Genomic DNA, 24,995 nt, shown 5'->3' on the forward strand with positions numbered 1-24,995 from the left:
CTGGTTTAGTGCACCACATTTCAAACAGACTTTTTTGCTAGCATTTATAAATGAATTAACACAGAACATTACAGCTGCATCAGCAACGACAGCTTATAAGACAGCTCTGATTACGGCGTGATCCGCAATCAGGAAATTTTTATTTCATTTTGATACATAATTATGAGTGCTTCCCAGCCTTTCTAAGACTGTTTCCTGATGGGGATTTCCCATCCCACAACAATTGCAATTGCAAACCCAATTCCAAATCCCAGTCCAGCAAAGAGGAACAGTACGATGTCTACAGATTTCTTCTTGGAATGATGTGACGACACTGTTGGTGTTGTTGTGTTGATGCACTCTTTTGACAATGGTGGGCCGCACAAACCATCATTTCCAAGAAATGAACTGTTTAAGAATGTCATGAAATGAAGTGATTCTGGTATGCTTCCCACCAGCTTGTTGTTGGACAGGTTCAATGTTGCGAGGGAGTCCAATGATGCTAGCTCGTGTGGGATCTCGCCAGAAAGCTCGTTAGAGGACAGGTCCAAAGCCTCTAGCTGTGTCAAATGACCGAGCTGAGATGGAATCGGCCCTATGAAGGAGTTATGTGACATGTTGAGCACGTCTATCAAAACAAGTTCCCCAATAGCTGCAGGGATGCTTCCCTGGAATGCATTATCTGACACATCAAAGGATGCTAGGATCCTTAATGTCTTTTCAAATGTGATCTCTGACCCTTTATATGTGAGTTTAGTGTCAGCTCGATATAGTGCTCCTTCATAACCATATTCCATCACCAATGTCTCATTACTATTAACTTTGACCATCATGTTCAACAATTTCGAAAACCATTCTTCTGTCAGTGTGCCTGAGAAGTTGTTGGAGGCTAGATCCAAAATCCGTACACTGGGGAATCCGCAAGTGGTTTTGTCTTTAGCACCAGAAGGTGTCACAGGTCCAAAGAACCTGTTGTGGTTTAGGATGAGAACTTGAAGTCTAGGAAGTGTACCCATCCAGCATGGAAAAGAGTCACTAATCTCATTGTTTGCTATATGAAGGACCTCCAAGCTTTTGCAAGCAGCTAGATATCTAGGCAACTGCCCTTCAATCCTATTGCCACTTATGTCTAGCAACTCGGGAGCTCTCCATGAAGTTGATTTTCTTTTAGATCTAAAATTTTCAATGTATTGGTATCCTTCATTAGGCAACAGGGGATTGAACCATTGAAGTTATTGTAAGAGAGGTCAAGAATTTGAAGATTCATACAGAAAGATGTCGGAATATTCCCCGAAAGGTTGTTTCTAGAGGCCTTGAAATGGTAAGTGTCATCAAGTTGAGTAGAAAAGTCAGGTGGCATGGATGAGAACATGTTGCTAGAATAATCAAGCAGTTCTCCAGAATATTGGGGTAGGAGTATTGGCCCCTCAAACATGTTAAAACTGAGATCCAGATTTACTGAAAAAATAGGAAGGAACGTGTCATAGCCAACACTAGTAAATTTATTGTGTGAAAGATTTAGAAAGAAAAGGCCACTGTATGAGTCTGACCATTTTTCCCATAACCACCGGGGTATGGCCCCATGCATTTGGTTATTTGAAAGGTCAAGCCCAATGTTGTCATTTAGATGCTTTAAAATGCTAGGGAATTTAGTGATGCTACATGACGCCAACTGTAAGTAGCTTATGCTGGGGAAGGATACCATTGAAGAGTTATCTAGTCCCTCTATTACAACTATCTTGTTATATGAGAGGTCTAAGTGGAATAGGTTTGGTAGTCTCCATAACGAGTTAAGTTCCACCGTCCCAGTGAAATTGTTTGAACCAAGGACTAGTTCTTGTAACTGTGTCATATTTAAGATATGTGGAGGTATCTCCCCTGAAGCTTTGCATTTCATGACTGCTAATGTTTTTAGTTTGATCAAATGACCTATGGAAGATGGTATTGGTCCGTATAAGCCACAATGAGAAAGTTGAAGGACCTCCAAGGAAGTTAAGTTTGAGATCCATGATGGTATAGGTCCTACTAGATCTAAACCAGATAACTTCAATGTGTTCAAGGATTTGAGCTCCCCAATTGACGAGGGCAGATTTCCAAAAAAACCGGGTGCATCAAGGCCTAGCTTCTTCAAAGATTTGACTTTACCGATGGAACTTGGTATTGTACCAGATAAGTTGGTCTCACCAACAAGCAAATTCTGTAGACAACTATCAGCTGAGATATTTGGGAGGCTACCGGAGATTTTAGGATTATGGCGAAGATCGATAGTCACTAATTTCTTGAGTTCAAAGATCATAGGAGAGACCCATCCTTCAAGGCGATTATAGCTAAGTTGGAGAACATTTAAGAAGGAATAGTTGGCAAAGAAATCTGGAACTGGACCAGTCAAAAAATTATATTGTAGATCAATCGCAGATAATGAGTGCAAAGCAGAGAGCGATCCACAGATTTGGCCAGATTGTAGGCAAAATGGCATGCTAAGGACACGGAGATTTGGAGTGTACATGGATAAAGCATCGCACCACTCTGCCGATTGGGACAGGTCGACAGAACCAAGATGGAGCTCCCTCAAACTACCTAGATTTGCAACGAAGGACGTAAAGTTTGGCATTGTTAGCCCCCCCTTGTCAATATCTATGTAACTCGTCTTTGCACCAAAAGTATAACCAACACCGGGTATCTCAGTAAGTTCAAGAGAAACGGAAAGGTCGAGAGAGAACAAATCCGTGAGACGACCTATGCCATGAGGAACTTGACCTACAAAGTTGGTGTTGGAGAGGTCGAGACTGGTGAGCTTGGTCAATTGCTCAAACCCGATGGACGGGAGTTCGGACATATTGAAATTGTTCCAGCTAAGGTTGAGATACCTGAGGGAGGTTAGATCGAAAAGCGCAGGGTCGAGACCTGTGCTCTCCAAGCCCCAATTCCCCAAGTCGAGGGAAGTCAAGAGACCGTTGGCGTCACCACAGTGCACACCCACCCAGCCACAGCAGTCCGTGCCGACCTTCCATGATCGGAACGCCGTGATGGACTTGTTGGTGGCGGCGAACGACCGTTTGAGCCGGAGCAACGCCATCTCCTGGTCGGGCTGGCATGGGACCCACGCACCCACGCCGTGGTAACAGTTTGGTTGCTGGTGAGCAGCGCATCAGCCGACGAAGGGAGGAGCGAGCACACCACAGCTGCGAGGTGGATTTGAATGAGTAGATGCAACACTAGCAGCCGTTGCCCGTGATGGGCCACGGTGGTGGCCATATCGGCAGCTAGCTTTGTCTGGCTAAGACTTGCCGCAAGCTAAAATGAGCTGCTTCTACTTTTGATGTGGGGAGATCCTTACCATGCCTTGGTTTATATACACAGTGGCAGTTGGGCAACTGATTCCCGTCCTCACGCACGTAATGACGTAAGAGACGCAATCCCCTTCAGCGCCGGACTAACAGTGTTGTGTAGTTAATTTGCTATCATTGTTTAAGGCCGCATTGCTTGGTTCGATCACTCAACCTCATTAATACAACACGAGTATTCAGCCAGTTTTCTTCCAGATTCTTTTAACGGAGATTCGAGACACGTATCTACACTGGTTTCGTAAAAAAAAATCTACACTGGATTCCGATTGCCGACACATGGGTAAAGTCTGATTTTTCATCCATTCCATCACCTAGCTAGTCAACTCTAAAGCTAGGACTTTGGCCAGGCCATTTTTCTAGGGCATAGCTCGTGTGCTAAAAGGAAATATAGCCATACATGTTAATCTAGATTCTACATTAGGTATTAGCGATATGAACAATTTTTAAATTAGAGTTGTATTTCCATAGTTTTGTTGTCTATATAAAATTAATCTGGACAGTTATAATTTGGACCTATAGAATCTAATGGTGGAGATTTTTTTTCTTCTTTTTACCTGATTAATGTGGTAAATTTTAGGCTCTGAAAGCGAAGGAGCATGCATGCTACTTTTAACTTGGTTTTACTAAGATAATAATAGATAATAGATAGATTGTGACCGGTTGAATTCTGCCCGTCCATGACCGCGGTGACACTAACTAACTCGAGCGTTCCACAACCAGGATCGACGTTATCATGCATGGGCCATGCAACTTAATTGGCCCATCAAGAATTGCAGGCACAGGGTTCCCTGATGCGTACGCAACAGTGAAACGTACGTACAGGGGCCCTTCATCGATCCGAGACCATTTGAGTAACTGAGCAATAATCGTGCAAGCACCATACAAATCCCCGACCGGGAGTCATACACCACCGGCTCATCCATCGGCGCTGTTATCAGCCAGGTCAGTCAATGATAGCAGCCTGCCGCCGTAAGATCGAGTTTACCGCGCGGTCACTGGCCAACAAGTCGTCGGTGATCCATACATACGTCTCCTGGTCACCATTCTACCGCGCCGGGGTTATTGGGTAAGAACAACCCGATCAGCATGAAAGAAAATTAACGTGTGGTGGCCTTGCTGCGGACATCGTTACCACGCACGGCCGAACGGCCGGTGACCGTCACTACGTACCTATTATGGGTCGTTGTTAAAGACTCTGATGATCCTTTTAGCTTAGCTAGTCCATATCTATAGGTCCATATCTCTCGAAAACCACTTTCTGACTTCTAGGCTTCGGAGTAACCACCTCTCGAAGCTCTGACTCCCGAAGTATTCATCTTCCGTAGCCATACCTCCCGAAGCCTCTATATTCTGGAGTCATGCCTCCCGAAGCCTCCATCTCTCGAAGCCATGCCTCCCCCCGGAGCCCCCGTCTCTAGGGCTCAAACAGGCTTTCCAAAGACTACGGGGTAAGCCATCGGGCCTCAAGAAAGATCTATCAGAAGAGGAACGCCGGTCATCATTTGTCTGCAAGGAAGTGACCGACATTAAGTACCTAGGCTAGTGGGCACCGTCCTGACACCCCAGTACAATAGAGATTATCCTGACACCCCTGACAGTGCGACGCCGGGCCGCAATTGGCGACTAGCTCACCCCTTTGAGTACAGGTACCACAATAGTTACCATAGTAGATATTTATCTTCTATCTAGGGTAAAAAGTAGTTATACAGGATAATACCATGTAACTCGGCCAGATCCTGAATATTTTGCACAGAGCGATAACTTGTACGCTAAGCTACGCACAACCCTATAAATAAGGGGCTATGGCCATCTAAGGAGAGGGGAAGAAAAAACATACAGAATACAGAGGTGCACAAACACAAAGTCAGGCTGTGATACTCCCCTCAGAAGGATCTATTTTTCTACTATCAATACATTTGTGGTATACCTTCCTCTCAAACTTTATTTGCAAGCTTGAGTCTCCTCCTTAGAAGAAACTCTCGCCGTACTTGCTGGGGTAAGACGATCTCTTGCACCAACAGCGCGCCGTCCGTGGGGGCTCGAGTACAGAAGTGCTAAGAGAGGTAGGATGCCACCCAAGAAAAAGACCACCAAGGCCGCGGCGATGACAGCTGACCCCCCGGTCACCCTGTGTGATAGTCCAAGCGACTAGGGGCAAGCCACGCTGATGACAACCCCGAACCAGGGGGAACGAGGGCCTTACGATCACCACCGACCCAGCCATGACCATAGCTGCAGCCGGCACCGAGGGCTCCTACCCCAGAGACCCAGCAGCAACAGCAGCAGCAGGGCGAGGTCCCCGCTGCACCCCTAGGGGCCACGGCCGACGCCACCGCCGAAAACACCATTCCACCCGAGCGTCAATCACGCCTGGCGACACTCCTAACCCATATGGAGGAACTACAAACGGCCCTGCGGGTCAAGCAACAGGCTACCCGCACGACCACCGCCGCCCTCGTGATGACCGACATTGTTCCAATCCAAGCTCTACAGGCTGATGAACTCTTCGACGCCAAGGCCCTGCACGTTCGGCCTCTGGAGCCACGGACGACTCTAACCTGCAGGCTGACCTGCAGAGGACGCCCTTTCCAAAGGGCTTTCGGACCCCAAAGCTACCTAAGTTCAAGGGTGATTCAGATCTTGATGAGTTCGTCTGGTCCTACGCCCTCGCCATAGAAGCTAGCGGGGGTGGACCGGCCACCATGGCTAATGCGTTCCTCTCGTCTTGGAAGGGGTGGCCATACGCTGGTTCTAGGCACTAGACCCTAGCGTTATTCATGTCTGATCCCAACTCTGAGACCTATTCCGCAGCAACTTCTAGGGCACCTTCGTCAAGCCAGTAACCTCCAGAAGCCTGTTCATTATCAGACAGGAGCCAGATGAAATCCTCCGGGATTACTTCCGAAGGTTCTCCTAGACAAAGGCCCAGATTAGGGGCATATCGGACTCTTCGATCATCGATGTCTCGACCCAGGGCCTGACCGAATGCCCCCTATACGATCGGTTGAACTGATGTCCTATACGCATAGTGAAAGCCCTCATGAGAAAATTCGAAGAATATGCGCACGCAGAGGAGGAAAAACTCTGCCGAAGGCGCTTGCGAGCTACTAAGGCTTCCCGTGTCAACCCCGAGAAGTCACACTCATAGGCGGGATGTCACACGCCCCCAGCGAAGAGGGGCTTCGAGGAGGCTCATACCTCCGGGTCCCAAAGGAGGCGGTAGCAGCAATGTCGAAACATCAACAACATCAGCCCCAGCCATGAGGCTCCAAACCAAAACCACCCTAGTGGACGCGGCCGAGGACGCCCCGGAGGCATCCCGGAGCGAGGGCACACTTTGAACCGGTGTTCCGAGGAGGAATCCTAGTGCACTCTACACAGCACAGGACGAGGACACAACACCTACAACTGGCGGACCCTCACTACCTTCTGAGAAGGATACCTCAGGAGGCAGGCAGCCTTCACCTCAACCGAGGGGGCTACCAAGCAGCGGTCCAAAGATCGCAGGCTACCAACGAGCCGACAGGTTGATCATCTGGCCTTGCAGAACCCTCCACAGCTAGCCTTACCTTCTTCGCCCTGATCATCAACAAAGCGATACCACGACAAAGGGGCACGGGGCAAACAGATCATCCTCATTATAACTGGCAGAGGGAGCTTCGACTGCACTTCGAAACAATAGCGGCAAGACTACGCACGCGGGGTGCACCACATCAGAGCAACCAACATCCATTAACAGGCCCCTGAATGGACCGACGCCCCGTGACATTCACCATCGACTACTTCGAGGGGGTGAAAGTTCCCCACTCTGATGCCCTGGTCATCTCAGCCAACATTGCCGAAGTCGAGGTCTGGAGAATACTGGTCAACGGAGGTAGCTTGGCTGACCTCCTATTCATACATGCCTTCCACCAGCTCCGAATCACGCAGAGCCGGCTCTCACCAGTCCACAGACCCCTCCAGGGGTTCAATGGGCTTCCCCTCGATGCCCTAGGCCAGATAGAACTCCCAATCATCTTCCGCGAAGGCCCCGCAACACGAACAAAAGTAATCACCTTCGATGTTGTGGACATGCTTTACACCTACAATGCCATTCTGGGATCAGGAACCCTGAACAAATTCGGAGCCGTACCCCTTCACAATTACCTCTGCTTGAAGATGCCTGGACCCCAGGGACTGATAACCATCCATTGCGACCAAGACCTGGCTAGGTGCATCGAGTACGGGAACCTTGCTCCACTCCCCGGTCGCCACATCCATGCAGTAACCCAGGAGGGCTCCAAGGACCCTCTGTCGGCATATCTCGGGCACCGCGGCCCTTCGAGGCCACAACCAAAGGGAGACATAAAGCGTGTCCCCATACATCTAGACCAACCTGATCGAGCCTTCCAAATAGGGGTAGACCTCACCTCCGAGTAGGAAGCCCAGCTTCTGGATGTCCTATAGGGTAACATCGACACATTCGTATGGTCCCTGCAGGACCTCCCAGGAGTCGACCATTGCATTATCGAACACTCTATCCAGGTCGACCCGAATGCCTAACCTGTACACCAAGGGCTTCGCAAACTCTCCCCAGAGTGGACAGAGGCCGCAAAAGAGGAGGTCTAGAAGCTACTAAAGGTCAGTGTTATCCGAGAGGTAATCCAATCCGATTGGCTCTCCAACATTGTCCTGGTCAAGAACCCAACGAAAAGTGGTGTATGTGCATCGATTTCACATCGCTAAACAAAGTGTGCTCTCGGGACCTGTACCCCCTTCCTCGTATCGACCAGCTAGTAGATTCCACTGCCGGCTGTGAGCTGCTAAGATTCCTAGACACCTACTCCGGGTACCACCAGGTGTGGATGGCGATAAAGGATGAGAACAAGACCAGCTTCATTACACCCTTTGAGGTATACTGCTACGTTCGGATGCCTTTCGGTCTTCGAAATTCTAGGGCCACCTTCTCTCGCCTAGTGCACAAGGTACTGCAACAACAACTGGGCTGTAATGTCGAAGCCTACGTGGACGTTTTCGTGGTAAAAAGTTGGCTCAAAACCAACCACGTCGTCAACCTGCAAGAAACATTTGATAGCCTCCAGGCTGCATGCATACGGCTGAACTCGGAGAAGTGCGTATTCGGCGCCAAGGCAGGAAAGATGCTGGGATATCTCGTCTCCCGGAGAGACATCGAGGCCGACCCTGGCAAGATTCGTGCCATCCCAGCACTACTTTCTTGCCTATGACATTATTGTCCCAACCTCTTACCCACTTGGTGACATGTTTCACAACCGGGAGGTGACAGGACGCATCGGCAAATGGGCAGTAGAGCTAGCCCCCTTTGTGGTAAGGTTTGTGGCCCGCACCGCTATCAAATCCCAAATCTTGGCAGACTTTACCACCGAATGGACTCTGGCACCCACCGAACCCACCACTACCCCTCCCCAAGGCATCTGGACTATCTACACCGACGGAGCATATGGCTCCATGGGCGCCGGAGCTGCTAGGGTCCTCATCTCCCCCACATGCTAGCAGGTCCAGTTCGCTGCTCATTTGGATTTCAAGGCAACTAACAACATAGCTAAATACGAAGCCATCCTCTTGGGCCTCCGGAAGGCCCGAGCTTTGGGGGCAGCCAGAGTCATCATCCGGATCGACTCTCAGATCATCACCGGCCATGTCGATAAAAGCTTCCAAATTCGACATCCGGACATGGCAAGATACCTTGAAGCCATTCGCAAAGCAGAAGCACACTTCCGCGGCATATCAATACGCAACATACCACGAACAAACAACGACCAGGCAGACGCCCTAGCAAAAGCTACCGCCATAGGAAAAGACCCACCGTTGGGCACCTTCCTCGAGACTCTACACGAGCCGACTGCTAAACTCTTGACAAGGTGGCCGCCACCATCCTCCCTATCGAGATCACCGACTGGAGAGCTCCCCTCTTATCCTTCCTCAGTGGAACAGAAGAGCCGGAAGACCCGATTGCACTCCGCCTCATTCTGCATCGCGCCAGGGGCTACCATCTCATAGAAGACGCCCTTTACAAAACAGTTGTTTGCGCTCCCCTCCTTCGCAGCATCACCAGACAAGAAGGGGCCAACCTCATCCAGGAGATACATGTGGGCCGTTGCGGCAACCATTTGGCGCCTTGTGCCCTAGCCAGCAAGGCTATCCACCAAGGGCTCCACTGTCCTAAAATCATGTCCGATGCAGAAGACCCCGTCTGCACCTACCAAGGATGCCAATGGATGAGACGATGAAGCCACCGACCCCCGGCTCCCCTACAACCAATCGCTCCCGTCTGGCCCCTGGCTCGTTGGGGCATGGACCTCATCGGACCATTCCCCCGTGCCAAAGGCAACCTTCAGTACGCGTGGTAGCATTGAAGTACTTCTCCAAATGGATCGAGGCCGAATCCCTCACGATGATCACATTGAACAATGTCCAGAAATTATTTTAGAAAAACATAATCTACCACTTCGGCGTCCCACGATATCTCACGGTCGACAACGGCACACAATTCGATTCCGGACCTTTCAGACAATTCTGCGAGACCTCGGCATCGAATTATGCTTTGCTGCAGTTCGACATCCTCAGTCCAACGGGGCCGTCGAACGGGCCAACAACAACATTCTGTTCGGCTTAAACCGCTGACTCGTCGGCCTAGCTCGAGGCCTGGGGGTCGAGGAACTCCCCAAGGCTTTACGGTCCCTCCGCACCACTGTCACGCGAGCCACAGGGTTCACCCCTTTCCGCCTCCTATATGGCGACAAAGCCATGCCCCCCACCGAGGTCAACGGATGCTCGCTCAGGGTGCAGCTTCCACAAACTACCGGAGAAAGAGAACTCTCCCTCGATCTCACCGAAGGATCGTGGCTCCGTGCCGTCCAGAACCTCGATCACTACATCGCGAAAACCAAGGCCTGATATGATCCTAAGGTTGCGCCACGAAGCTTCGAACCCGGCGACCTAGTACTTCGACGTGCCCTGGCTTCGGGGAAACTGCACAACAAATGGGAAGGCTCATACCTAGTCCTTAGGTCTAACAGGCCTGGCTCCTACCGCCTAACCGACACAGAACGAACCCCCTCCAACATAGTTGGAACGCGAAGACCCTCCAGCTTCTTGAAGGCTTAAGCCTCTGTGCTAGATATGCATATATCCCTCCGCCATCTTTAAGGTCTAGCTAACCTACGTGGTGGAGAGGCAAATATCGCTCTGGCACCTTGAAGGCATTGCCTCCGTGCCGAACAGGCATAAGACCCTCCGTCATCTTTAAGGCTTTGCTAACCTACGTGGTGGAGGGATAACCTCCCTGGCATCTTAAAGGCCTAGCCTCCGTGCCAAAAAGGATTCATACAAAGTATTGACCCTCCAGCACCTTGAAGACTAAAAGTCTATGTGCTAGAATCATCTCACCCCTACAGTATCTTCCCTGCTAACACCTAACGCTACGCAGTACCCCTCGAATCTCGCACCCCACAGCCACTAACAAATCGCAAAATGCGAAGGGGCTGAGATAGGGGGCACTTGCGAAGTGTTGATACAATAACAAAGCATTGATGCGATAAATTATAAAAACACCAAAAAAAAACAAAGCTAACACAACGCAAGTTTATTCATACACGGCATACAAAGAGTTTGCATTCAGCTAACCGTTGTACATCGAATCTATGCCTAGCAAACTTGCTAAACTGTTACGCCTCCCTGTAACACTACGGGAGGACGAGGACGCTCGATCGCCACGCCTCTTAGAAATACCACGAGACCTGGAGGATTAAACCCGGTAACTACGCACAGGGGGTTGACTTAAATCCCCTCCAAGGAGGGAACCACCGCCTAAGGCGGAAACCCCTCGGCCTTGGGAAGATGAAGGATCCGCTGGGAAGGGATATGAGTTGAAGGCTGAGAAACCTAGCTCGTCCTCCTCCTGCTCTTCCGGTGGGGACTCCGTAGCCTGCACCTCCTCCACCTTCACCTCGACCACGATAGGCTCAAGGATTTCCGAAGGCACCCTTACATCAAAATCTCGGGGGAGGACAAAGTGTTGTAAGAAGCGTGAACTGGTAACCTCCCGGGCTGTTTGAGTTGCACACCAGTCGTCCTTTGCAACAAAACATACATTTAGGGTAGACACAAGGGGGTCCTTCGGCTCGACCTTGACCATGGCGGCCACCTTCGGATCCACGCGCCCCTCGGAATCATGGGGCATAACAAAGTGACTCTGCACGTGGACAGACAGAGTGGCCCCAGACGCTTCGGACACACTCAATCCCTCCTCGGAGGCACCATTCCAGATACGAGCGAGGCCCCCTCCGGCTTTAGGCCGCCACACCTATACACGCAGATCAAACTCCAATTAGCCTCAAAGGCACGAACACTCCAGAACAACACAGGCGAACCACAAGAAGGCAGACATGACTCCATTTAGAAAAGAAAAAAGCCCAAATACATAAAGCAAAAGGGGTAGTCAACATACTAAGACTTTGACCCCCTTAGAAAAGAAAGAAAGCAAAAAACAGACAGCATGCGACAGAGCTACACCTCCGGGACATCCACACATGAAGACTACTCCTGCGGAGCAACGTCGTGAAGCGAGAGGCCTCCAGAGGGCCGCGACGTGCCTGCAGGCTCCGGATGAAGGTCCGGACCTCCTGACGAAGAACCCGGACGAAGACCTCCGGGGGCACCTGGAGTCACCTGACCTGCCATGTAGCGCAACGTTACCCTCCGGTCGTGCCTCGCCCACAAGTTATGATGGAAGTTCTCTAGAGCTGTGCGAATCTCCATCGAAGGTGCCTCGAGCCAAAAACCCTCGATCACGGAATCTGGCACCTGCTGCTCCAATACGTCGAGAGGACCAATCACCGCTTGGTGCAGTAGGGTCAGCTGGAACGCCTCGGCCACACGTGCGCTGGACTCGCGTATGTCTCCGCAGCTCTAACCATGACCTTCGCGGCAGACAAAAGCCAGAAGAGCGGCATCACCGACACCTCCAAGTCGGAAGGTAGTGGCGGACACTGGCCCCAAGGACTCTCAGGGTGTCGAGGTGATTCGGGCAACCTCTGACGCAAGTGCAGCTAGCCGCTGGCACTCCGAGTGCAGTGCTCCCTCCGATGCCTGAGCCTCCTTCAGCTCTCGCCACACCTCGCCCACGTGGCTTGAAGGGTCTCAACATCACCTTCGGTCGACACCCGGGCCGCATTGGCTACATCGGTGAACTCCCTTGCCTCTCGAAGGTCTTCGACAACCTTCTGTGCCTTAGCCTCCGTGCGCTCCTGCTTCAAAACCTCCTCCCGCCAGAGACCCTCCTCACACTCACGGAGCAACATCTCCTCCTGAAGATGACCCTCTGAAGACTCCACCTACTTTCGGGCCTCCTCCAAGGCTTGACGAAGGCTGTCAACCTCATCACGTGCCGCGGGCCCACGGCAAAGGCCTGGCACCCCCATCTCCCAGTACCCTCGTCAAAATTACTTCCTACGAGGCAAAACAGAAGAAAGAAAAGGACAAAATAAGCTACTCAGGACTAGACATCGGACCCGGTAAATCATGACTAGACCATTGACCTGCAGGGTCGCCGCTACCAGACATTTCTCCACTTCCTCCAAAGGATGCTAGGCCAACGATCGCTTGACCTCTCCACTCTGGAGAAGAGAGGAGGCCACGACAAAGGCCCTTGACGCCTCCGGGCGCTGCACGAAGTCATCCAAAATCAATACCCCAAGGCCGGGGCCCCCCTCAGACGTCGCGGGGGAGCCCTAGTGGAGGGCACAGTGCCCCAGCACTGGCCGTCAGGGCCAAGTCACCAGCCGGCTCGACGCTCCATGGAGACGAGGCCACGTCCCCCAAGGCGGCCTTCGGGGATACCTCCGGAGGAGATCCTGACCCCTGTTGGGGCTCCAAAGCCTCCGAGGGAGGAGTTGAAGACACATCCACCTCGGCGGTCACTGCGAAATACCAAGAAACACAAGGTCAAGATCCCGGTACACGACCCAAACAAGATATAGCTAACAAAGTAATAATTCCTCACCAAGTCCCTCAAACCCTCTCATAGAAGGGCCTGTAACGTCATTGATGTCCGAACCGGCGAACCCAAAATCATAGTCCATGGAGGCCACACCTCCTCTCCGGCTCTGGCCACGACCGGTAATGTTCTGAGGGGCCAGGCCCTTTCTCCCGTCTCCATCTCCCAGAGCCATGCCTCCCGAAGCCTCCATCTCTCGAAGACATGCCTCCCCCCGGAGCCCCCATCTCTGGGGCTCAGGAAGACTTCCCAAAGACTACAGGGTAAGCCATCGGACCTCAAGAAAGATCTACCAGATGAGGAACGCTGGTCATCCTTTGCCTGCAAGGAAGTGACCAACATTCTTATCTTGAGGCCTCTCTTCGAGTATCCATACCTCATTGCGGGTGAAGTTGTTAAGTTCTTCTTGCATTGCCAATACCCAATCCGGATCCTTGAGAGCCTCATCTATATGTGTGGGTTCTGAACAAGAGACAAACGAGTAATGTTCACAAAACGAAGCACACTGACGAGAACGAGTTTGTACTCCCCTAGATGGACTCCCAATGATCAAGTCAATCGGGTGATCTTTGGAAATATGTGTATGCTTCACTTGTGGTTGTTGAGGTGTATTTTGTGGTGATCCAACATCTTGAGCTTGCGCTTGAGCTTCCTCTTGAGAGATATGGACGTCATGTGATGGAAGTGGTTGATCATCTTTGTCTTCATCTTTATCAACTTGGGGTGCCATTGAGGTGTGTGGTATTGAAGTAGAGGGTACATCTCCATCATCCTCCTTAGGCTTGATATCCCCAATTGCCATATTCTTCATTGCATCTCTCAAGGGTTCATCACCTACAATATCACAAGAAATAACTTCTCCTTGGGAGCCATTAGATTCATCAAACTCCACATCACAAGTTTCTTCAACAAAACCGGTGGCGTTGTTGAATACTCGATATGCTTTGGAGTTTGATGCATAGCCAACAAGAAAACCAATATCACAACATTTTTCAAACTTGCCTAGGCGTTCCTTTTTTTTGTAGATAAAACACTTACATCCGAACACCCAGAAGTAGGAGACATTGGGTTTTCTCCCAATGAGAAGCTCGTATGGCGTCTTTTTCAATAGTCGATGGAGGTAGACTCGGTTAGAAGCATGGCACGCCGTATTGATTGCTTCCGCCCAAAACTTCTCTGGGGTACCATACTCATCTAACATTGCTCTTGCAAGTGTAATCAAGGTCTTGTTCTTCCTTTCCACTACGCCATTTTGCTGAGGTGTGTAGGTTGATGAAAACTCATGTTTGATGCCTCTTTCTTCACAAAAGTCTTCAATTTGAGTGTTCTTGAACTCTGTCCCATTGTCACTTCGGATCTTCACAAGTGTGGACTCAAACTCATTTTGAGCCCTCTTTGCGAACTTCTTGAAGATTTCAACGGTCTTTCCTTTGTCATCTAAAAAGAAAGTTCAAGTATATCTTGTATAATCATCAACAATGACAAGATAATATAAATTACCACCAAGACTTTTGTAGGTAGTCGGTCCGAAGAGGTCCATGTGTAGAAGTTCCAAGGATCTTGACGTAGACATCATAGACTTGTATGGATGAGGACTTGCAACTTGTTTTCCGGCTTGACACGCACTACACAACTTGTCCTTCTCGAAAACCACATCCTTCACACCAACCACCTTCCCATTTTTGAATACCTTCTTGAGTTGGCTCATCCCAATGTGTGCAAGCCGACGATGCCAAAGCCAACCCATAGATGTCTTGGTGAAGAGGCATGTAGTCAAGCTAGCTTCATTAGAGGAAAAATCCACAAGATAGATATGCCCATGTCTAAATCCCTTGAATATTAGGTCATTATGCTTCTTACTCGTTATGATAACATCAACATCACTAAACAAGCATGTGAAACCCAAATCACATAGTTGAGCTACGGAGAGTAGATTAAAGCTAAGTGATTCTACTAAAAGAACATTGTAAATAGAGAGATCTTTTGAGATAGCCACCTTACCCAAACCTACCACATTTGCCTTAGAGTTATCACCAAAAGTGACTTTATCATGATTATCCACTTCATCTTCTAGAGAGGTGAACATCATTACATTGCCGGTCATATGTTGTGTACATCCGCTATCAAGCACCCAATGTTTTCCACCTGCTTTGTAGTTCACCTACACACATGTGATCAAGCCTTTTGTTTAGGTACCCAACCAAGTTTGGTACCTTTCATGTGAGATACAAGAGATATAGGCATCCAAAGTTGCCTAGGAAGTTTGCCCTTAGCTTGAGTTCCAATGAATTTTGCCATAATTTTACCATTTTTAAGCTTATGCAATAGAAAATGATGATCATTAAATGTGGACTTGTATTTGGAAGGCAAAATAGGGAGAGTTTTGGTAGGAATTGGACACTCCCTTGTGTGGTGTCCGGTGACTTGACAATGTTGGCAATATGAACCAATTTCCTTGATGAAACAATTCTTGATCTCCGGTGTCTTTATGACCCTTTTTACCGGGTTGGGGAAGCATCCTAGTCCTTTCTTGTTGTAGTACAAAGCATTCTTCATGAGGATTTCCTTGTGCTTGTACTCCCCCTTAGTCAACCGGGCCACACAAGATTTGAGACTTGTAATTTCACTTTCAAGCTCTTGCTCCCTTGCATGGTTAGTCTTAGATGATGATGTAATATCACATGATATATCAAGAAGATCATCACAAAAAGTAGATGCATTGACCTTAACTACATCATTATCAACCAAATCATTCAAGCTACGATCAATGGCATCATAGGCATACTCAAGTTCTTGATGTTTGTATATTAGGCCATCATGCTCAAGTTTTAGCTTAGATAGATCATTAGGAGAAAGACCATTATCATCACTACTATCATCTTCCTCAGTACTCACCTTATTGTTACCTTTTGCCATGAGGCACATAGGTGGTGGAGGTAGAGGTGGATCATCATTGATGATTGCAAGACCCGCGAAGTTGTTGTCATCATTATCACTTGAGTCATCACTTGAGCTCTCACCGGAGACCCATTCACCAACAATGTAAGCTTTACGTCCTCCACCTCTTTTGTTAAAGAGCTTCTTCTTCTTCTTATCTTGATCATTCTTCTTGTACTTGTCCTCATCCTCACTTGCATCAAGCTTCTTGGACTTGTTCTTGTTTCTCTTGTCAGGATGAGGGCAATCATATGATATATGACCAAGATTACCATAATTGTAGCACTTCTTCTTGTCTCCACCACCGAACTTGTCAAATTTCTTCGGACGAAATTTGTTCTTCTTGGGATCATAGTTGTAGCCCTTCTTTTGAAACTTAGAGATCATCCTTGTGGTTCTTCTCATGAGAAGAGCAAGCTCGGTGTCGGAGTCATTATCATCATCTTCATCATTATCGTCATCTTCATCACTTTCACTTGATGATGACGGAAGCTTGATCTTCTTCTTCTTGTTGTCGACCATCTTTGCTTTGAGAGCAAGGTTTTTCTTGGATGAAGACTCATGATCTCCGAACAAGAACATTTCATGCGCACATATCTTTCCAACGGCATCGGTGATGGTCATGTCATTGATGTCTCTTTCATGAAGAAGAGAGATAACAATATTGTATTGTGGCTTGGGAAGTACCATCAAGATCCTACGAATAATATCTCCATCGGACAATTGAGTGAGTTCAAGAGAATTGATTTCTTCCACAAGCATGTTCATACGAGAATACATATTATTGCATAATTCATTTGGAAGCATCTTGAATTGATTTAGAACATTCATAAGCACATGATATCTTTCTTCACGAATTCTCCTAGATCCCTCATGAATTTCACAAAGAGCGACCCAAATGTCATGAGCGAATTCCTTACTTCTAACTCTAGAGAAAACTTCTTCACTAATTCCTTCAAATATAGCATTCTTAGCCTTAGCATTCCACCTAACTTCTTGTTCGGTAAAAGGTTGTTCAAACCCAACGGAGGTTGCTTGCCAACATTCGGGGGAAATAGCCTCTAGATAGCTCGCCATGCGAACTTTCCAATATGCAAAGTTCTTTCTCTCGAACCTTGGCACGCCACTTCCGCTCCCCGGGGCCATTTCTCTAGGATTTTAAGCCTATCAAGATAACGTGGCTCTGATACCAATTGAAAGGATCGAATAGCCCAAGAGGGGGGGGTGACTTGGGATATTAATTAAAACTTCTACCGCTTTAGCAAATAAAACTAAAAGGAAATGCGACTAAGGGATTTAACTAGAACTAGATAGCTAATCAAGCAAGAATTAACTAAGAAAGATAATCACTAAGAAGAACTTGCAATAATAACAAAACTCAAAATAAGATGCAAGAAAGTAAGGAGTTGGAGAAGACAACACCGATTTTTTCCCGAGCTTTCGAGAAGTTGGCACTTCCCCCTAGTCCTCGTTGGAGCATCCACCAAGGATGTCGCTCCCCCTTGAGTCACCAAGGCTCAAGTGCTCTCTCTTGATTACCCCTTCTCCATCTCCGGATTGACGGGTATCAAACCAAGTACATCCTCCTTCTCCCGGGGCTCCCACAATTCCTCCAAGAGCTCACCGAGAAATCCTTCGATCACCAAGACCGTCTAGGTGTTGCCAACCACCAAGAGTAACAAGCCTCAAGCTTCGCTTGACAAAGACAAAGCCTAGACAACAACTAGATGCACACTTGCTACTCTTCAAGCACTCAAAGAAGTCCTTAATCCTCAACTAAGAACTTGGAATGGACACAAGTGCTCTCTCTCTCTCTTGCTTTTAAATGACACACCAAGTGTATGAGCTGCTACAGAGTCGCAAGAGCCACTGTTGAAACCAACTGAGTGGGTATTTATAGCCTAGAGATAAAAAATTAGCCGTTGGCTAACCACTCTCATTTTTCTGTAATCACCGGATAATCCGCTGGATATATCCTTAAGATCACCGGATAATCCGGTGGGTTCAAACCCAGAGCTAGCTGTCACTAGCCGTTGCACGGCAACATTTTTCCGGTGATAAACTCCGGTGAACAACAGTCACCACCGGATAATCCGGTGAGTACAACTCACCCGACCCTTTAAATTTCAGAACAATCTGCAAGAAATACTCCGGTGATTTTTTGCTCTCACCGGATAATCCGGTGAGTTCAATTTGTCTGAGTTTCTTCACAACATTTCTCCGGTGGTCTGCCAGCTAAGTCACCGGATAGTCCGGTGACTGTAATTTTCCACTGTGGCCCGAAGCAATGCTCTCTGCAAGAAATAGTCCGGTGTTCATATTATGCAGCATCGGATAATCCGGTGAATACAAAGTTGTTTTTCTCCCAAAATTTTCTCTGCTGGAAAAGCTCCGGTGGTCACCGGACTTCCATCACCGGATAATCCGGTGTAACACTTCTGAAATTTTTCATATAATTCGGATGCCTCAATTAGTGTTTATCCGGTGAGTATTAAACATCCATCAGAGGATAATCCGGTGAATAATTTTTTTGTGAGCTCGTCCAATTCAATTCTCTTTGAGCTCTAATTCCTTGACAGCTTCACCATGGACTTGTATGCTCTACCTAGTGCTAGAATTTAACAAGTGTGCATCATCTATGTCCAGACTCACTAAGTCAAGCTACTACTTTTAGCCCCCCTTTATAGTACGGTCAAAAGACTAAAAGAAAAGAAGCCCTATACTACTCTAAGTATCCTCCATCTCCTTTGTGACACTTAGAACTAGAAGAACCTTAGTCTTAAAGCATATGTCCTTTGATTGTCCATATAAGCACTTTAGGGACCAAGATTACCCAAATGTCATTGTATACTGAATTTTTTTTTTGATTCCCTTCAAAACAAATTGTTAGTCACAGTAATATGGTTGTCATTAATCACCGAAACACTTACCACTTACCTAGGGGCCTAGATGCTACAGCGAGGAAGCCATGAGCTGGTCAGACCGCCACTCCGTGGCCTGCAGGCGTCGCCTCATCTGCACCAACTCCTCCCCAATGGCCGCCTGCTCTTGTCATATCCTCTGCACCTCCTTGAGCAGGGCCTCCTTCCTCTCCTCCTCCCCATCCTGTTGATCCTCTCCATTGCATTACTACTCATCGGTAGCGGAGCAACAGGTGCATCTGGCCGTGCTAGAACGACTCGTGCACGAACTCCCACCAGTACGGGTGCACCTTCTGGAAGCCTGGACAAGATACCGATCAAACAAAACAGGCATTGGCCTGGATGGGAAGAGAGAGGAAGAGAGAGGGTGGGAAGAGAGAGGAAGAGAGATGAAGAGAGGGCGTTGGTATGGATGGCTCCGTCCGACGCTCCCCTCCAGTGCTACTGGCTGGCCTCGCATCATGGAGGATTTGGACGAGGACAGAGAGGACGAGTGTAGTTATCGAGTGAGGTCTGTACGAGTGAGGTTGAGGATAACAAAGAGATAAGAGAGAGAGAAAGAGTGAAGTTCTAGCCGGACGCAAGGGAACCAGCCAAAATGGGAGTTAATTAAAATTTCGGGTCCAGAGCTAAGTATTTGTGCCGGTTCTTTTTGACAATCGGCACTGATACTATTAGTGCTAGTTTGTGTGAACAACCGACACTAATAATGTTTATCAGTTCTGGTCCTTAGCATCTTTCTCATTTTTCATGCACGGGAGATTAAGACCGACACTGATACACTTTCTGTCACAGTCACGGTTGAACCGACACTGATGTCATAGTACTTTTGACCTGTTCTGTAGTAGTGTGTTGCCCCGTTGTTAACATGTGTTACCTCTTACCTGTCACATACCTACCGCGTCATACTCCCCGACGGTGTCTTCCTGGACACGGTAACAAAGCACCTGTGCAACTTCTTCCAAGCCCTACTCTCTGCTTCTCTGTAACGGGCACGCAAGGGCTGATGGGCTGTAGGGCTCCTGAATCGAGGCTCCTGGGTGGCTCTAACATTTTGGTGACCTGGGACAACTAAAAATAGGGGCCTCTAACGCCAGCCACTAGGACGCGTGATGCCGCCTGCGAGTCAATGGTGGTGGCGGCTTGGGGCAGGAGATGATATTGAGACAGTGGCAGATCCAGATGGGTGGCACGGTGGGCCGTGGACCACTCTAAGGATTTGCACCAACCTAGCCATGTAGGTGTGCAAGCTTCTTTAAGGAAAATTTCAAATTTAATTATGTTGGCATGTTAAATTATGTTAAGTTGGACCACCCTTGTTTAAAATTCTGGATCCACCACTGGATTGAGATCCACGCCGGGCATGACGCGTGACGGTAGGTAGGAGAGATTGACACGCTCCAGCAGGGGGGATTGGGAATCAGAAGCAGGGATTGGGAGAACAAGAAGAACAGAAGAGGCGAGGGAAGATAGATTCAGATAGAGGGGGTCTGTTAGGAGTTTACATCTCAGTTGCCTTCCACTCGCCTCACACACATGCCTAAATAGTCCGGCTCAAGTCCAGCTCAAACAACACAATGTCCAGCTCACATAGCCCACTCGGATAACTTTTTAGCTACTGATGGTCAAAGTTAAATTTTTTTGACTTAGGACAAACCTAAATAGACTTATATCTAGAAATAGAGCGAGTATATTTTAATGTAAGTTTGATGAGTATCCCTAGTGTATATTTCTTGACGTAAATTTGACTTAGGATAACAGTTACTGGGCCTGCTTGCTCGTCCTTGGAGCTCCCGCCCTGCAATGACCTTCTGGGCTTGGACACTAGAAGTGGAGACTGTTACATTCCCCCCTTCTTGGGAACCAGCTTGTCCCCAAGCTGGCGATGACGGATGCTGGTAGCACAACTCCGCCTCACTCTCCCAGGTGGCCATCGACGCCGGCAGCCCGTACCATTGCACAAGCACATGATCCGCCGTCTTGCCTCCCGTGCGGAACAGACGGTTGAAGGGATCGGTGACGTCCTATGGGTGGGGGTGAATGAGGACACTTAGAACTATTTTGGCTCTAAAAACAGCACAAAATAAACCTATATCAATTTATATCTAAATGTGCTCAACGTTTATCTAGTGTGTCTACTCTACGGATCAAAGCGCTTACAACCTACCTAAGAAGGTAAATTGCAAGTAAGTAAATGTGGAAACGTAAATAAGGTAGAAAAAGCAAACTCAGCACAAGGATTTTTTTTTCTATGGTATCGATGGTATGAATACCACCACTAGTCCACATTGGAGCTCCACAAAATATATGCTCCTTAGTCGGCACCCGGTCATGGCCTTTGAGCCACTAAGTCATAAAGACAAGATCTCCACTCGGATGAGCCACCAAGCCACCAAGGCAAAGTCTCACCACTAGCCTCTCTTCCAGTTCCTCGTCGCCGTGATCACTTCGAAGCTTGAGCCACCAAGGTAAGGGTCTCCGTGTCCCCGTACACGTGTCTTGCTGCCGTTCCACACCAAGTCGGAGGGTCAACAAGCTTGCCGACGAGTCATCAAGACTCCAAGGTGCCAGCGTACCAAGAAGTACACTGTTGGATCACTACTTGATCCACTCTCTAGGCAGCAATCACCTAGCAACACACTCTCTAGGCCTATAAGCACTAATAACATATTTTCTAGACAAACATGTTAGTCTCATTGACTATGTTGTCATTAATCACCAAAATCACAATCATGACCTAATAGGGCCATTTTCGCTACAATGTCCCTATTTTTTATGATTGATGACAACACAACCAAAGCAATAAGCAAATGATACCAATTGAGATCTACATGAATTCAAGAAGTTTTCAAAACCATACCTTTCTGCTTGGATATATGTTCTTACAACTTTATCCCCCTTATGTTGTGGCTCCCCCTTTCTCCTATTGCCACTATCTCCCTTGATTAATCTAAGCAAGAGCTTCTCCCCCTTTGTTAATCTTCATGTGCCTTGCACTTGTAACAGTCTCTCCACATTGTTTATCTTGAATTGCTTGCTTTGGTCGTCAAACTTTGTCCCCTTTGTCAATAATCTCACAAAAAAGACTATTTGCGCATGTTGAACTCAAAGGAAGAACATTATAGCACATGGGAGAGAGCTTCATATATCATGATCCAATTGAAAACATACCAATTGAATGGATATCATTACAAATATATGATACCAATTGAAGGCTATGAAACCAAATGTAAGCTATGAAAGCACAAGGATCATAATTTATAAAATTCACATAATATAGTCTAAACTCCCCATATATTTGTGCATACATATGATGAGAATAAAATATATGCATAGCTAGATAATTATGATAAGATAGGAAATTTAAGCTATATTATGCATGGAGGTATCTTAAATAAATAAAAGAATTTACAATGATAATACTTGAAGCGTTTAAGTATTACATACCTCCAGAGACATGTTGATTGCTCTATGAGACTACAAAAGATATAACCTGCAACACATGTTAGTCTTAAAATCACAAACTATAGGATATACTCCCCCTAAATGTGTGCATACAAATGTTGAATACTTGTGAGATATATGCACTTATTATTGATAATAATGGGGATTTATCCTATACATTGGATCATAGCACATAAAATATACCAAATGAAAAACTAGTGCCATGTAAAGGACCTACAACTAATAAACCATGTAGGTTGCTCATGGGTTAGAGATAAACACAAGCAATCTACCATATAAAAACCTACATTAGGCATTGCAATAAATTGAAATAAGCACATGCAATCCTAGATGAGTTAAAATGAGAATAATTAAGAGGCTTTTTTTTTATATAGCTCATTTACCTTAAATACCTTTAGATGGGATTTGAGTATGTTATGATTATGATCTTCATCAATGCACTCATCTTCTACACTTGGCTTCTTTACTTAAATCTTCACTTTATCTTGAAAGCCAAGCCTCCAAATCCTCATAACCGCCTAGGGCTTCAAGTTTTCTTTGGAACTCAAACTGATTGAGGCCCATTCATGTTGGTGATGACTTCATTAGGCACCCAAATGGGTTGGTTCCACCCTCAATCCTTTATCCCAATCATGTGTGCAACCACCTTGCCATTATTCTTCTTCTTGATCTTGTAGTGGTTGCTTTTGATCTTGTTCTTATAGTTGAGCTTGGTGCAGAGGTTGAAGGTCTTGTTGGTGAAGTTCGCCATCTTCTTCTTCTCATTGGTCTCCTTCTTGACTTGCTTGCATTGGAAGGACTTGTAGCCTTCTTGATGGCATTTGAAGCATGTCACGGTTGACCCCTCCGCAAGCTTCTTCACCATGAACATACAGTTATCTTGAGTTGGTTGGATATTTCCTTTGCCCTTTAAACTCGCCAAGTACTTCTTGAGCTTTTCCACTTTTTGCTTGAGCTCATCATTTTCTTGTGCAATGAGGATGTTAGATGATTCTACAACAACATTCTCAACACAAATCTCATTGCAAATGGGTGAGTTAGATAAATCGATTAAATCATCACAAGAAGTGGAAGCATCTACCTTAGGATTGTAGTTGAAAAGATAGATAGATTGCTTCAAATGGACCTTAGTTTGAGATTCAATACACTCAAATTTATCCTTAAACTTTTCATGCTCCTTATTTAGCAAATCAAATTTGCACAATAATTGTTCATAATTAGAAACAAAGATAGCATGAATATCATTAAGTGTATTGAATTTCTTAATCTCTTTAGATTGTTTCTTAAGGGTTATTTATTGTTCATTGATCAAATGAAGGAGTTCATCATAGGAAGGAGAATCCTTATCGGATTCATCATCACTTATATTGCTATCCATACCTTTGACCAATGTATCTAATTATCTCTCCTTATTTGTGATGTAAAGTTTCATCCCTTCCTCGGTGACTCTAAACATCCAACCCTCGAGCATGCAAATAACAAGACGAATTTTCCTATGTGAGAAATTTATGCTATCGAAAAGTGGAGCACTATGTGAATCCATCCCAACCCCGGACGTCACAACTCACTAAGTGGTGAAGCCTAACCGATCACAATGAGACTACGGCTCAAATGTCGCTTGAATTGGTGAAACCTTGTGAAAGGTATGAAGCTCTAACATAAATTGAAGAGCTAGATGTAAGCCTTTGCTCTGATATCAATTGAAGGGATCGGTAACGTTCTAAGAGGGGGGTGAATTAGGACACTTAGAACTATTTCGGCTCCAAAAACAACGCAAGATAAAAATATATCAATTTCTATCTAAATATGCTCTAGGATTAAATAGTGTGTTTACTCTACCGATCAAAGCGCTTGCAACCTATCTAAGAACGTAAATTGTAAGTAAGTCAACATGGAAACATAAATAAGGTAGAGAGAGCAAACTCAGCACAAGAATTTTTTTCATGGTATCAATGGCATGAATGCCACTCCTAGTCCACGTTGGAGCTCCACAAAGGATGCTCCCGGTCGACACCCGGTCATGGCCTGTGAGCCACCAAATCACAAAGACAATGCCTCCACCCGGATGAGCCACCAAGCCACTAAGGCAAGATCTCACCACTAGCCTCTCTTCTGGTTTCTCACCGCCGTGATCACTTCGGAGCTTGAACCACCAAGGCAAGGGTCTCTGCTTCCCCGTACACGTGTCTTGCTGTAGCATCTAAGCCCCTAGGTAGGAGGTAAGTGTTTCGATGATTAATGACAACCATATCATTGTGACTAATGCGTATGTTTTGAAGGGTAAAAAATTCTTTAATCTATAATGATTGAATGATTTTCTTGATCCCTCAT

General features: G+C 47.0%; 1 protein-coding gene and 1 pseudogene across 1 annotated transcript; one reads left to right on the plus strand and one right to left on the minus strand.

Annotated features, from left to right (window-relative positions):
- Positions 1 to 24,995, plus strand: part of LOC133895110 (beta-fructofuranosidase, insoluble isoenzyme 2-like) — a 60,503-nt pseudogene that overhangs the window by 7,382 nt on the left and 28,126 nt on the right.
- Positions 55 to 3,364, minus strand: LOC133896512 (receptor-like protein 36). Its single transcript, XM_062337142.1, is given in 3 exon segments — positions 55 to 1,117; positions 1,120 to 3,079; positions 3,082 to 3,364. Coding segments are annotated over 3 exon segments (3,048 nt in total). The 5' UTR covers positions 3,235 to 3,364; the 3' UTR covers positions 55 to 182.

Source organism: Phragmites australis, chromosome 16 (genome assembly GCF_958298935.1).
Source record: "Phragmites australis chromosome 16, lpPhrAust1.1, whole genome shotgun sequence".
NCBI classification, from domain to species: Eukaryota; Viridiplantae; Streptophyta; class Magnoliopsida; order Poales; family Poaceae; genus Phragmites; species Phragmites australis.